Here is a 15,592-nt window from a genome sequence, read left to right as displayed (position 1 = left end):
TGACTTTTTATTTCATTATAAAAATGTTTAATATCTATCACAAACATTTTATAAAATTTGTAAACACACAAGAATTTAGTTATATATAGAATGTCTCCTTAATGAACAGAATATTAGAGAAGAAGGGTAATACGTAAGAATGTTCATATATTTAGACTATCTCTTTGTTTATTTATTTATAGATAATTGACTAAATTAAAAATTTAAATTAAATATAAAATTAATGATTTCTCTTGACTTTGTGCCTTTTTTCTGCCTGGCAATTTGGTTTTGAACTTATCTATAACATAGACTTTTGAGTTGTGACGCGGTTTATATTGAAACAGTTCGATTGAACGGTCTGTAATAAAATAGTAAGTATAATTTCTAATGTTTATATACTCTTAAAGAACCTTCTAACTTTTGAACTTGTAAATTGATTAAGAATTTAAAAGCTTATAAGAATTTACTTTGGAGATAATTATAGTGTATAAAATAAGAAATTGAAGTCATAGTGTTGCTCAATTTGACCATTTAGGCATAGCTTTTTCTTGGGTAAATTTTCTCAATCACCACCCTTCAAATTTTAACTTAATTTAAATCTTTAACTATTAAATATATTTTAAAATACACTCGAAATGATAATAATAATAATAATAATAATAATATAATTAAGCATTGTTATTAATAGTGACGTTAGGGGTAGTATTTGTTTAATTTATGCGTTAAGAAGGGTTTGATTGCTTCATTACTTACGCAATATCGAAGTAAATATATATGTTTATTGTACTTTTCCATTTTGTTTTGTATATAAGGAAACTGGTCCACAGTGGTTATTGACTGATTTCTTTGCATGCTCAATTTAACTTTCTGTTAATTAAACTTTTGCCTTAAACCTATCTGTTAGGTTATATGTGTATTATCTTAACATTAAATGTAGCATACACACGAGGGACACTTTTGACACACGAGGAAAAAATAGGAAGATGTAGTTTATTGTGAGGAGGACACGTCTCTCTTTTTTTCCTTCCTCTCACACGGTGTCACGAGTCTCTCATTTCTTCTCTCAGTCACGCTCTCTCATAACCTCACTCCGTGCATTTCCTTCTTTCTAGTTTCTTCTGTCACAACTACCTCTATTAGGGTTTAAACTATTATATCTAAATTAGTGTTAGAAATGAATGCACCATATCTTCAACCACGTCGAGGAAAGATTTTTGCCTTTTTTTCTATATGCTTAGGAAAACAAGATTGCATCGTGTGTTGAGTATTTTCCCCAAACCGTGTTATATCTTTTCTAGGTTTGTCTTTATGATAAAATCTTTCCGGTTTCACGATCGTTCTTTTTTTGACTTTTTTTGGTTATGGACATGCTTTGCAGTATCTTAATCGGCTTTTTAACTGTGTTCCAAAGTGTTTATCTTAAAGATCTTTTCTTATTATGGTTAATATTTGCTTTTAATCATTTCTAGAGTGATTATGTTAACTTCTTTCATGTTTTGTTAGAGTCAAGTTCATTATTAAGGTTTTCTAACTCCATTTTTGTATTTCGGTTTAAACATTTTGTTCTGTAGACACTATTTTGTGAAGTGTTTTTTTTACCTAACACTATTATGAAAAACACTCTTTTTCATTATGTAAACAATGAATAGAGAGATGAAAACATGTGCCTATTGAAATTTGAGCTTTGGAGACAATTTTTCACTATAAATAGATCTTCAGTGTGAAGACTTTTTAGTTTCATATCATTTCTCCATCACAGAGGTGAAGTTTCATGTATGAATTTTAGTTTGTTTTATGTTTTATATTGTTTCACAAAACTGGAAGCAAGAAGCAAGTATCTGAAACTGATTTCCGCACTTTCTTAAATAATCCTACCCACATCTTCGTCGATTTCTAGAACCATGCCGACTGACAGAAGCCAAGCATTTGGAGTACGAGTTAAAGATGTGCACAAATTCTCTAGATCTGATAATGTCCTATGAGAACCTCGCACAAGCTTCAGTGGAAGAGATTATGGAGAAGTACATCAGTTTCCAAGTATTCCAATCGAGTAATCTGGCGCAGGCGGCGACGGAAGTTGATTGGGCAGTGTAAGAGGAAGAAGAAGCGACAATTAAGGTTTTAATTCGGGAAAGCATTAGAGAAAAATTGGGGAATGATTTTATTTTATCTTTTATTAAATTTTAAAAGTAAAGTGAATTTCAACTTACAACCATGTCATCGATTTGTTCCCTTATTTGTGTCGTCTGTGTGTTTTCTTCTACAATGTTAATTAAGAAGAAGAAGAAGAAGATGCATGAATTACTGAGGAATTCCACTAAGCAATCAAACCTAGATCACTTACACCACAACCAAAGAAGTGACCTTGATCCCCTCAAGACACACACTTCTCTTGGTCAACACACCAACACTAAGAATGCTGATCTTGATCCCCTTAAGAACACACAACACTTCTCAGCAAACACACAAAGGTTTCTTTCAACAGATACAAGGATTACACTTGTTACAGAAGAAAATCTGAAATCAATACAAGAGAAAATCCTAGCTCACACTCTTTGATCAATCTCAATTTCTAAGCAATCTCAACTTTTCAAAAACTCAAAATTTGTGTTCTTGTAAAACCCAAATATGTTTTACTATTTTATATCAAAGTTGATGTTTGTTATCAAATCTTAATAAACTATTAATTGCCTTTAAAGATTGATCAAAGCATTAAAAACTGGAGTGTAAACAGTTAGAATCATTTAATGCTCAGTCAAAGCACAAACCATTTTTCTGTTATGGTACCAAAACAAACAATCGGTTGTTTCCTCAAATCAATTGGTTGTTTTTGTTTTAACAGCTCAACCATTTGAAAAACAATTTTCAACCTTTTATAAAAACTTATAAGTATAAAACAATCGGTTGTTTCGACAAAACAATCGGTTGTTTTTCACTTAGTTTGAAAAACACTTTTCTTTTAAAAAGATTGAGAATGCCTATGCTTTGGATTCAATCAATGAGTGGATTACAATACTCAATCTATCCCATATCCTATCTAAGACAGCTCAACAATAACAAGCACAACCTAGCCTTCAACATCCTTCAAAGGGTTTGGATTCTTCAAAGCTTGAACACCACTTGGTTCAACAAACATTTTGTGTGAGAGAGAAAACATAACACTTAATACATAAAGTAAAAAATACAAATTTCCAAGTACCTTTGTTGGGTCACTCAATAAACTGATCTTGTGTCACCGAAGCTTATGATTTCATCGATTTATGGCTTGTTATGAGAATCATGGAGTGTGGCTACATCGTTCGAGCCACTATTCGTGATCTAGGTCCCATTCTTAAATTATTTTCAATTTATAATCCTTAACTTGTCTATAATGTTTCATCACTTCAAACCATACATAAATTTCATTACTCAAAACTTGTCAAATAAAAAAAGAACTACAAATACAGGGATGGGAAAATGCAATTATTCTCGTAAGTCGAATAACAAATTAACTTACTAGATGTAGTTCACTCTATATTCCTTTTTTTTTCATAATAAAAAATTTGCAGTACCTGTGTGAGATAAGCAAGGACTCTTTCCACGTTGCCTACTCCTCTGTGTCGCCACTAACCACAAACCCTTAGTCTTCTCTGCCTCCGCGATTTCAAGCTCACGAAGTTGAAAGCTGAGAAAAAGGGGAAAAATGAAGGATTCCAAAATAAGAGAAGCGGGAGGGAGCAAACAACTTACAGCGAAAAATAAGAATAAATTGAAAAGCATCAATTTGAAGATACAGGGAGGTGAGTACCGAACAAAGGAAGGATAATAGAAGCATAAATTTGGTGTGTTCTTTAAATTTTATTTAAAAGAAAAATGAAGCAAAAAAGTTGTGCCACAACCAGAAAGGGATTCATCAACGCTTTCGATTCTATGTTAGGGAACAGAGTTTTATAAATTGCTACCCCCTTTTCTCAAATTAAATCTAAATTAATAATGCCAATGATAAAATAATTTTTTTTCTCACTGTATGTAGATTGAATTCGGGCAATAAGAAACATGAAATTATTATTATTATTATTATTATTATTAGTATTAGTAAAATAAACAATTACATTTAGCGATCGAAAGAAAATCGGTGGCTATAAAATAAACATATTCGGTGGCTGATTCAGTGGCAAAAATAAACAATTACATTTTGCGACCGAAAGAAAATTGGTGCCTAAAAACTAAACATATTCAGTGGCTGATTCGGTGACAGAAATAAACAATTATATTTAGCGACAAAAAATAAAAAATCGGTGGCTAAAAAATAAACATATTCCGTGGTTGATTCAGTGACAAAAATAAACAGTTACATTTAGTGACCGAAAGAAAATTGGTGGCTAAAAAATAAACATTTTTGGTAGCAGATATATTTTTTCCAGTTTATTGAAAACAACCACCACTTTAGCAACCGATTGTTTTGTTACTCTCACGTTTAGTCGCTGATTTGGTCACTAAACTAACTAACAACATTATCAATTCATTCAGTCGCTATTTCGGTCAGAGATTTGAGACTAAGGGTATTCGGTGGCTAAAAAATAAACATTTTTGGTCGCAGATATATTTTTCCCAATTTATTGAAAACAACCACCACTTTAGCGACTGATTGTTTTGTCACTCTCATGTTCAGTTGCTGATTCGGTCGCTAAACTAACTAACAACATTATCAATTCATTCAGTCGCTATTTCGGTCACAAATTTGAGACTAAGAGTATTTGGTGGCTATTCGGTCGCAAATTGCGACTACTCATTTTCGGTCGCTAAATTCGGTGACTAAATTACTATTTTCTTGTAGTGTAGAATTCATTTGGTGCTCTTACATAGTGTCTTGAATCTTGTTTAGACTTCTTTTGTTGTTGTGTAGTGTTTTGTGCCTTACTTAGACTTCCTCTAGTACTCTTATATGCAACATAGTTTAGACTTGATATGGTGCTTTTATGAAGTATTTTGCATCTTATTTAAACTAGTTTGGTTTTCTCATTCATTAATGGCTTTTTATACTTGTTTCATATTAGGTAAACTTTTAAACAAAACAAAATATTGTATTATTTGTTATTATCAAAGGGTATGATTAGAAAGACTTTCATATTTAGATTTGCTTTTAGTCATACGAAATGTAGTTTATATATCAAGTTGCTTCATAAGTAGGAATGTCATATTAGATGGGACGCAAATGACAATGATATATAAAAATATGGAAAAGAACAATGAGAAAAATTAGCTTATTAGCTTGAGGTGGAATCTTCTATCTTCAATTTAGTTTGTCTAGAAGGGTTTGATGATGCATTAGATGATGAGTGTCAACCATCAACGTCTCACTAGAAAACTAGAACATGTCAACTTATACTCTGATTATTAGCTTACACGTGATAGAGAGAGGAAATTGATTAAATCTACACAAATGTTTAGGTATTGATCTTATTTGTTATACTTTGGGTGTAGCAAGAGAGATAGATGATTTAAAATCAAGAAACTTCAGGGAGACACATAAGAGTGTAGAAAATCAACAATGGTAGTAGGCCATGGAGGAAGAACTTGAACCTTTGAAGAAGAATCACATGTGGACACTTGTAGATCTACTTAAAAATAAAAAAAAGGTGGTTGGGCATAAGTGAGAATTCAAGAAAAAAAGGGAAGGAATACTAGGTGTGGAAAAAGAAAGATTCAAGGCGAGACTAGTGACATGAAGTTCTACATATGTGGACGAGATTGATTATAACGATATTAAAAAATTGTAGTAAAACATTATTTCATTAAGATTTTTATTTAAAATACTATTAAGTATCATATGAACTTAGAATAATTGAATGTCAAAATAATGAGGGTTGAAAATAAAAAAAAAAAAATCTCTCTTAAAAAATCATTGTATAACTTGAAATAAAGTTTGTGGTAGTGGTATAAGAAATACAATAATTTTTTAAGAAGGACATTATTTCTTAGGTGTAGTTATGATCTACATTCTAATGAGAAGAAATGTCTGTGTTATTCTTGGTGTTATATATAAATGATATCCTTATAGCTAACCATTATAAAGTTCAAATTAAAAGCCTCACAGAAAAATTAATTTATGATTTTGAATAGAAAGATCTTGGTTTTGCATGGAAAATACTTAAGAGGAATATATAAAGGGATCAGACGAAGGACGAGTTACAAAAACCTTTTTATTATACAAGCTTCTAATTCTAAAGAAGAAGATAAAAAATATTTCATATGCTAATAATAAAGTAGGGAACACCAAGTAGTAGATCATATTTTAGGATTTATAGAAATCACTCCTTTGAACACATTTATTTGCTTGAGGGTTTTGATAGTGACGAGAATGAATCTAGCTAGGAAGGGAATAACTGTAGAAAATACTATGTGTCCAATGTGTGGTATGAAGAGGAAGTCACCAACCAAAACCATATAGGCTTAGGGAATTTGGAATATATGTAATAATTGGATGGGAGTAAGTATGTCATGCATCACAAGGAAAAAACTTACTTTAAACAATTCTATTTGATTGGCCTGACTAGCTCACAAAATAGGGTATGAAAAGGTGTATGAATGACCTTTATATAGGTTTTATGGTACCATAGAAATAAAATCATTTTTGAAAATGGAGTTGCAGATCATGTTGAGGTCTTCACAATGACCCAATTCAAAAATTGGGGGTGGATAACTAGTAAGATTCAAAAAGTTCATTTCATTATGAAAACAGTGGTGAGGAATTGTATCCAGTAGGTAGAGTGTTGAAACTTATTCTGAAATACTTTGTTCATAAAATTAAATTTGGTTGTTGGATCTATTTTTGAAAGATAATATTGGTTAACATTAGTCCAAGAAAGGTTAGATATTCTTAGTTGGTTTTTTTATGCACAGAGGAAGCATAGGAAAGAGGTAAATAACTAGGTAGAAAAGGTGGCATTGGAACGGTAAGAAATGCTTTGTAGTAGATTTTGACGATGGTGAAAATCATAATGATGGTGGTGAATGGGAAGACTAGGATTTTACATATGAATATATCCTACTATTTCTATGGGCATTATTAGCACATTACTTTGTGATTGTTTGACCCTTGGTAAAAGTTTACGCTTGTATGCAAATATTTTGATTTTGGTATAGACGAAAGCAACATGAATTATAGGTACTATTGTAATAGAAGGTTGTGAAGGTTATGTCCCATAGTCTAAACATTTTTTTTACAAGGGAATCATCCCTCAAATGTTCCAATTTTATTCTTTGTTAATAAAAAAATGAAATTATTTGTAGTTTTTTTTATCGGCAAAAAATAAATAAATAATAAAGATATTTCAGGGATACCTCAACCCTTATATAGAAGGAGTAGACAAAACAAACCGGTAACATGCTCTACCCTTGAGCAAAACTATTATTCCTGCCTTTCCACTAACTTTTATATTTTTTGATGGACCTCATGCAAACCAAAGGTTCAAGACACCAATATGAGTAAGAAAAACATGTTAGGCGTATCTTCGATGTCACCCATGACCAAACTTTCAACTGCGCCATCGAGAAAATCTCCAAGTGGTTTACGCGTTTGTTTCTAAGGATCTTCTTATTTCTATGCTTCCACTATTCTCCTATAACTGCTATCCACACACAACCAAATCCGATTAACAGCTACACTTACCTCAATCAACCTAAATTGTGAGAAAAGCATCTTCGGCTCTTGATGTACAACAGATGCATGTCCCACCTACTCGTAGCACTTAGACCATACAAGGTAGGCAATTCTACACATATAGAATAGATGAGACATGGTTTCCTCACCCTCCCCACACATACTACAAACATTGTTATTAGTATTATTAGCAAATTTATGGTGAATCGTGGATGAACTCATTAGGAGACTTTGAAATGAGTGTTGAGATATTTGAATGAAACACTACAAATTTGTTTGAAATCAAATTTATAATTTGGTGTGGATTTATCTACTACTTAGACACATTATATCACACTCACAAAAGGATAAATGAAATTATATGATAGCTAAATATTATACAAGAATACGTATCTATTTAGTGTGAAAAGTCATACATTAGTTAATCATCAAATGTACTATAAAATAACTAAACACATTAAAAAGTTCTTCTATGATTTGGTATTAAAGTATTGAGATGTAAAAATTACTCTAAATATATTATTTGAAGAAATAAAAAAACAACATATTTATTAAAGTAATAATTAAATCCATCTACTAGACAAACCATTATACTTATTTACTATATTGCCTATCTAATAGTATCACGTTAGACTAGTATAATAGTATGTTAGTTACACTCGTATAATAATGCCATTGATTAAAATATTCTAATAGTGGTAAACTGATCTAGTGGTGCATTTTATCCATTTTTTTTACAATTGAATTTTGTATATTGTTTTGTACCGCCAATATAAAGTAACATTATTCAAGAGTTGAGGTCAATTATAGTTTATATATTTCGTCTTCTTCCAATTCATCAAGACGTTTTTTAAGGAGAAAATCGTGACAGAACACCGACATCTAAAACGGTCAATACTTCGAATGCGGTAATTAATCCTAACGATACCATTTCTCAAACTTGAAGTCGAAACATTGGCGTTTTTTTTATCAGCAATAAAATAAATTAAATTAATGGGATACTTCAGGGGTATCCAACCCGTATACATTAAATAAAGATACTTCTCCGTAGGATATGAACAGAGGCACACCCAACAGACAAGTAGCCAACATTACACATAGTGGGTATTTAACCCACCAGCTCACACATTTAAACAGAACCAAATACATCTCGAAAGGTGCAGCAAACGTGATCAAACCCCCAGAAAAATGTGTTAAGGCTGTAGCACCCACATACGTACCCAACTTCTTTCCTGCATCACTATATTCAAACCTAAAATTTAGCCACAAGCAGCCTTCCTTCTTTACCCCTGCTTATTGCTTCAACACCTTCACTCCACTTCTGTCCATGACCTGCACTTGCACCTTTTACCTTTTCACAGCATTCGCACCACGATCCTTGTCTAAACAACCAAGATGATATTGCCATTTGAAAAGTTTACTGAACCATGAACACCACTCTCCACTGACAGCACTATATCCATTGTGGTTCAGCACAGACCTAAGGAATTACCAGTACTTACTCTCAACCATGCAAGGTGTCTCCAGCATAGAAAATCCTTACCATCCCGGGATCAGCCCCACGGCTCCACAGCCACCCAGATCACTTCCTTCAACTGCACCCCAAGCAGATTAGGGGTACCCCTTGAACTCTCACTCCCATCATCTACCAAAGACACCTTCATCAGAGTCAACCGCAGACTCATATTGGTTATTCCATTGACGAACTGCAGCCAACATTGGAATCCCACCACCAGCCTTTCTTCCAATGGGCACGCCATTCCATCCAAGCCATGAGAGGACTTTAATTCCTTTCTTTTGAAAACTAGCTTCTGCAGTGCCTGAGGTGCTTCCATACAACTCCAACATATTCACACCCGTGACCTGAATATACTTGCACCTACAAATGCCTAAAGCTAATTCAAACAGAGAACAGGAGAACAAGATTTTATCTAACCGGTCTCAGCTCGAAACAACACCTTCCTCGGACCTCAACTCATTCTGCCAACAAGATCTCTGCTCCAAATTCCACCACTCATACATCCACCCAACTCCACAGCCATCCTCTGTACAACATATAAGTTCACCATTAAAAAACTAACCCCCTTCCTTTCTCTATTCCGCCACCAACCAGCAAACTTTAACCCTTCCACTACAGCACAGATACTACTTATAACTACTAATACAAATCATTAGGTTCAACACCCAATAAGAAAAAGAGTAGGTAAACTTATTCCCTTTATGTTTTAACCATAACCATGACTTTAGCTGGGCCGGTTGAAGGACTTCTTCCTCATCCACAACACCTTGATTAAAAGCTACTGAATTCCTATGATTCCACAAACTCCGTATAATGGTAGCCCAAACCCCTTTCCAGATCTGATTTTGTTTATTACTGCCCTGGGTCAATATAAAACTTTCAAAATGATTCTTAACATCGTTATGTTGGACGTAGAGAATTCCAATCCATCTAAGGCATAAATCCCATACACGACTAGCAACCTTACACTCCAGGAAGAGATGTTGGCAGGACTCTTCCTTAAGTTCACAAAGAGCACATACATATGTGTCTAGTGAAATCCCTCTCCTTCTCAAGCACATCCTAGTTGGAATTTTGTTCAGCAACACCCTCCAGGATATGAATATAACATTGGGGAACGTCTTCTTCTTCTAGAGGTGTTTGAAGACATTAATTTGAGGGCCCCTAGTCGCCCTGACTAAGCACTCATACGCGGAGCTCACTATGAAGCACCCGTTAGCCTCACATCTCCATTCGAGAGCATCCTTTTCATCCTTCCTTACTTTGACCCTGGATATGAGGCCTTCCAGCTCAGCTTCTGAAGAGGTTTCCCACTCAAATCTACCTCTCCTCCATTTTAAGGACCACCTCCATATCGATCCTTCCCATTCTCCCACTTCTTCCAACTTGTGGCCTTGGTTTAACGACAGGGAGTACAGTCTTGGGAACAAAGTTTTTAGCTTTGAATTTCCTACCCACACATCCTCCCAGAAACGAATTTTATCTCCACTCCCTATTCTCCATCCAACTTCATCTTGGAACCACCCGTCTCCTCCTCCCTCCCTATATATGCTCGTCAAATCCCTCCACCACCATGACTGATAATTTAATAGGCACAGAATCACTATTAATACCCAGACCATACTTCGATTCAATCACTTCCTTCCACCTATACCACCACATCCACTTTGCCATAAGAGCATAATTAAACTTCCGAATGTCTCTGATTCCCAGTCCACCTTCCTCTTTTGTTCTGCACAAGTCTCTCCAGCTAACCCAAGATATAGACATCTTCTCCTTTCCCCACTCCCATAGGAACCTCGTTTGAATGCTAATGATACTTTTACAGACCACCTCCAGTGCTTTGAAAAGAGACAGGTAGTAGAGCGGTGTAACAAATAACACAGATTTGATTAAGCACAGTCTGTCTACCATTGAGAGAAACCTCCCTTTCCACACACTAAGTCTTGACTTTAGTTTGTTTAGGACTAGTTCCCAGAATTTTTTCTTCCTCGGATTACCCCCCACTCTAAGCCTAGATAGTTGAAAGGTACAACCATCTGGCCACAGTTCAGAGTCTTTGCATAGCAGTCCAAATTGCTTTCCAAGACATTTATGCCTACTAGTTTTGACTTATGGAAGTTAATCTTCTACCCTGAGGCTAGCTCAATCCCCCTAAGAATAGACTTCAAGGTGATAACATTACTGAAGGAGTCCTGGCATAGAAAAAGAGTGTCATCTGCGTACTGAAGAATGATAATTTCTACCTCTTTTCTTCCTACTTTTATCCCAGATAGGAGATTTGCCTTCACACCTTGCCTTACCAGCCCAGCCAGCCCTTCCGCAACCACTATAAACAACAGAGGAGCGAGAGGATCACCCTGCCTTAACCCTCTCGACGGTTTGAATTCCTCGGTAGGGCTACCATTGACAAGCACAGACACCGTTGCGCTTTCCAGGCAGCCTTTGATCCACCTGACCCATCTGTTATCGAACCCCATCCTATTTAACATTTCATATAGGAACTCCCATCTGACTGAGTTGTAGGCCTTTTCAAAATCCACCTTAAAACACAAACCACTCTTTCCACCCCTCCTCAGATCCTCTACCACCTCGTTGGCCAAGAGCACACTGTCCAGAATCCCTCTATTCTTTAAGAAAGCCGATTGGCATTCATCAATGACAGAGCCGATGACTTTCTTCATCCTTCACGCCAAAACTTTTGAAATAATCTTGTAAACTGCACCTACTAGGGAGATAGGTCTGTATTGCTCAAGCATAACCGGATCTTTTACCTTGGGTATAAGAGCTACGAAGGAGGCATTACAACCTTTTGGAATGTGCCCATTTTCATGAAAAAAGGCCGCCGCTGCCACTATATCATCTTTTAGAACCCCCCAGCTTTTCTTGATAAAGTTCATGTTAAAACCATCTGGCCCTGGGCTCTTCGAACCATCACAGAGCCACACCACATCTCTAATCTCCTCTCCCAACATGCCAAAATCCATTCCATCGTCAAGGGTCCCTACTACACTTCTTTTCATCCAGGGTAGAGAAAGGTGTTGTGTTTTAAAAGCCACGCCCTTCCATCCATCCTGGTATTCACCTGAAACAGCTTCAGCATAGGTCCTCTTTCCACTCTTCTCCACCCAGATCTCCTTGCCTCCATGTTTCCTAACGATCTCATCTTCCTTCGTATCGCTCTTCCTTGCTATCACTTGACGTTCTCTTGGCAGTTCCCACGACGCCCTCCTCTCCTCTTTTTTTGGACCATACTGATATCTTCTATATTTCGGAATGTTCACGTACAGTTTCCTACTTCCAATGTAAATCTGGTCCAGATCTCTCTCCAGGCTCCTTTCATCTCTAACAACGAAAAACCTCACGAAACCAAACCTCTTCCCCCATTTGTTTAATCTTCTTGAGATAAAAACGTCCTTCACCCTTGCCCATTTTTGGAAAACCTTAATCATATCCTTTTCACCAAGTCCATGCGGAAAGTTGGAGAAAAAGAACAAAGAGAAATCGTTTCCACTTCCCTGACCCCCTATTAGCATGACCTCTGTTTCCCACCCTTTCCGTCATCAGCTCCCCTTGGTAATGTTGGTATTTGTTGACCTTATCCAACGTAATCCAAGTGTTCCAATGATGTTAGTTCGAAACATTGACGTTATCGTTTCGATACCGCCAAGTCTTCATCACTATGAGTATTTTTTTTTTTAATGTAATCTTTGTGAGACTAATATTCTCTTTATCTTTGCTTCATTTTTGTTTTGAGTTTGTCATGTAGCCTCCACGGCTGCTGTAACGTAGGATGATGTGAGTGTGTAATTAACTTCATGGGTAGCTGCGTCCAATCAACCTTATAGCGGGAATTGTTTTTACTACTCTCGTGACATGGGACGAGACATAAGATATACTTTACTTTGGAGTTATAAGATTTTTTAAAAACCAGGTATGCACACAATCGAAAGTTAAAAAACTAAATATATAGATTATCAAAAGAGATTTTACCTCTTTCAACAAAGTTTTTCCCCCCATATATATATGTTCATAGAATCAAACTCTTATCAACATGTTAAGGAATCCAATTATCTACTACTAGTTGACTTTATTCATGTTTGAAACTATAAGATAATACTTAATAAAGTGAGATGCTAAGCCTAGTGGACTTTATTTACACTATAAAGCCCCAAAACCTAACGGAAGTTTTGTATAACTTAATCTATTAGAAATTAATCTTCTCAGAACATGTAAAAGTATACCTATGGTATTTAAATACATGAACAAAAAGAATGTAAATTTCATTTTGTACGTGTTTGATTGTGCTATAGTCGTGGATTACATGTTTTGAATATGAAAAATTAAATTATTCAAAAGTATTTTCAACTTGAATGTATCACGAATTCACGAAACCAAACGTGCAGTATTTTAATTACCAAGGATTTTGTTTTCTCTCTATTCTTTTTTCTTGTTCTCTATATCGTACGAAGGAAAAGAACATCTTTATCAAAATAAGGAAGAATAAATAAATTAAAAAAGTGGATGATACGAAGGTAAAAACCAAATGATTTCATACAAAATGGCATAAGTTAGGTAAGGGCAGCATATGCATGTATAGATTCAGATGTGCATTCACCTGTTACTTCACTTTGCCTATAATATTCATTTAGTATTTATTATAACTGATTTCATCTTATTTTTCGTGCACCTACATTCTAATTTTGTGACATATCCATTAATCAATTTTCATATGCAAAACATGATAAATAGTAAAGATCTTATGTCAAGTTCAAACATCAGACACAGGTACAAGTGGGTTGAATGAACAAATTATTAATTTACTAAGCACCTTACTTTAAAACATCTAAACAACGAAGAGAGTATGGATAATATTATAAAATAAGAAACCAAACAATGAAGAAACCAGTGCTCCGTCAATAGTTTTGGAGGGAATTAATAAAAAAACAAACAAACTTCAAACCCCATCAAACTCAAACCATCCAATCTTGTTCCGAAAGCTCAAATCCATCAAACAAAAAGCTACAAAACCAGCTATATAAAAGTAATAAAAGAAAGTTTTTGCTAAACTTGTGTGCCATATGCAGGTGTTGGTTCACACGTAGCTTTCAAGGTCATACGTGTGAGTTTGTGTTGAAATTTTCCTGGCTTTGCGTGAAGAATTGGACTCTCATCCAAAACTACTTTCTCAACGTCATCATCTTTCTCCAACCCTTTTTTATACCCTAGGAATTCATCATGTTCTCCACTCGTCACATTCACCACATTTGACACACCCCAAAAGGGCAAATCAAAACCCAAAAACCCTTTACTTTCTCTCTGTCTTCTCTCAAACTCATCAGCACACATAGAAAATGGAGGGTCTGATTCCTTTGGTTTACAAGGCCATAATGCAATACAAGAGTGGGAAAGAAGGGCCTATAGGATCATGGATTTGTGAGTCCCCTTCTTACTCATACATGAGACTTCCTGGTGACTCAGGAAGGTTTCCAATACAAGCATCCGCTTCATTCTCTGCACCTTCACCCTCTTCCAACAACCCTACTTCTTCTGCCACCCAAATCATTGTTTCCTCTGGGGTTCAGTCCCCACATCAGTGTTTGACACATCGTCGAATTGCAGCATGAATATGCATGAACAACAACATGACCACGGAGCCAACTGGTTGGTACCTGAAGAAGAAAAAGCTGAAGGCGCAGACCAACTAGTTCTGGTGGAAGGAAAGTGTGATGGTGGTCTCTTTAGATGGTTGATTCAAGAGTTCAACTTTGTGGTTTCATGTGTTGGGAATCTTCATTTTAATTTCCATTTTGGATGAGCGTGTGGAAAACAACCAAAAGGGTCTCTTCATACGCTTAGGTAGTGGTGCATGGTGGTATTGTTGTGTAATTAAGTTGTAGATATGGGTTTCTGATGCTTAAGAAATTGTTCTTGTTTTATGGCCAAATGGTCGCTTCAACTAAGTTTCTAGACAAAATAATAACCATAATGTAATGGGTTTTTATTAACCAGCTTGCAATTGTTTATTGCTTATTCCATGTTCTGATTTCTGCTTTCTGCTTTCACTTTTTCTTTTTCTAGGCGTTTGAAGTTAGGTTATGTCTAGATAATTTACTTCATAAGTTATAGAAGAAAATAAAAACGAATAAAATAATATTTTTTATGAACAAAAACTAGCTTGTATAATTCTTAGAACATTTTCTCTTTTAACTTTTCTAACAGCTAAGGTATCAAGGTTAATTTTACTTTATATTTTGGTATAAATAAGTTTTGGTCACTGATTGTTATCAGATTTCAGCTGATAAAAAAAAATTGTTATCTCAGATTGCTGTCATCACAGCATATTATTGGTCATGAATTTGTTATATGCTATGCTGTTTGAATACGCTTTTATGTTTAGTTTTTAGGATTGTATTGTTTTCATAACTATTTAGGTTGTTGCAAATGAG

At 35.0% G+C, this 15,592-nt stretch overlaps 2 protein-coding genes and 1 long non-coding RNA gene across 3 annotated transcripts; 1 reads left to right on the top strand and 2 right to left on the bottom strand.

Annotated features, from left to right (window-relative positions):
• Positions 1-2,275: 2,275 nt before the first annotated feature.
• On the bottom strand, positions 2,276-3,830 carry LOC137826121 (uncharacterized). The gene is made up of 2 exons (XR_011083413.2): positions 3,770-3,830; positions 2,276-3,646 (listed from the first exon to the last, which is right to left on the bottom strand). It is a non-coding gene; the product is annotated as an uncharacterized LOC137826121 (long non-coding RNA).
• A 7,442-nt stretch (positions 3,831-11,272) lies between these two features.
• On the bottom strand, positions 11,273-11,827 carry LOC137824616 (secreted RxLR effector protein 78-like). Its single transcript, XM_068630283.1, has one exon. The coding sequence runs from the start codon at positions 11,825-11,827 to the stop codon at positions 11,273-11,275; it is 555 nt and encodes a 184-aa protein (XP_068486384.1).
• A 2,542-nt stretch (positions 11,828-14,369) lies between these two features.
• LOC150025434 (uncharacterized) lies at positions 14,370-15,176 on the top strand. The gene has a single exon (XM_090294366.1). It carries the CDS (start codon positions 14,498-14,500, stop codon positions 14,768-14,770), a length of 273 nt encoding a protein of 90 aa, XP_090150492.1. The 5' UTR covers positions 14,370-14,497; the 3' UTR covers positions 14,771-15,176.
• Positions 15,177-15,592: the final 416 nt, after the last annotated feature.

Source organism: Phaseolus vulgaris, chromosome 8 (genome assembly GCF_051622355.1).
Source record: "Phaseolus vulgaris cultivar YP4 chromosome 8, ASM5162235v1, whole genome shotgun sequence".
Lineage (NCBI taxonomy): Eukaryota > Viridiplantae > Streptophyta > Magnoliopsida > Fabales > Fabaceae > Phaseolus > Phaseolus vulgaris.
The sequence above is the reverse complement of the archived record's forward strand: the minus strand, read 5'-3'. Positions and strand labels throughout refer to the sequence as shown.

Bases quoted from the DNA above. Each gene is read 5' to 3' on its own strand.
- LOC137824616 (XM_068630283.1), bottom strand. From the start codon at position 11,827: ATGAAGAAAGTCATCGGCTCTGTCATTGATGAATGCCAATCGGCTTTC.
- LOC150025434 (XM_090294366.1), top strand. From the start codon at position 14,498: ATGGAGGGTCTGATTCCTTTGGTTTACAAGGCCATAATGCAATACAAG.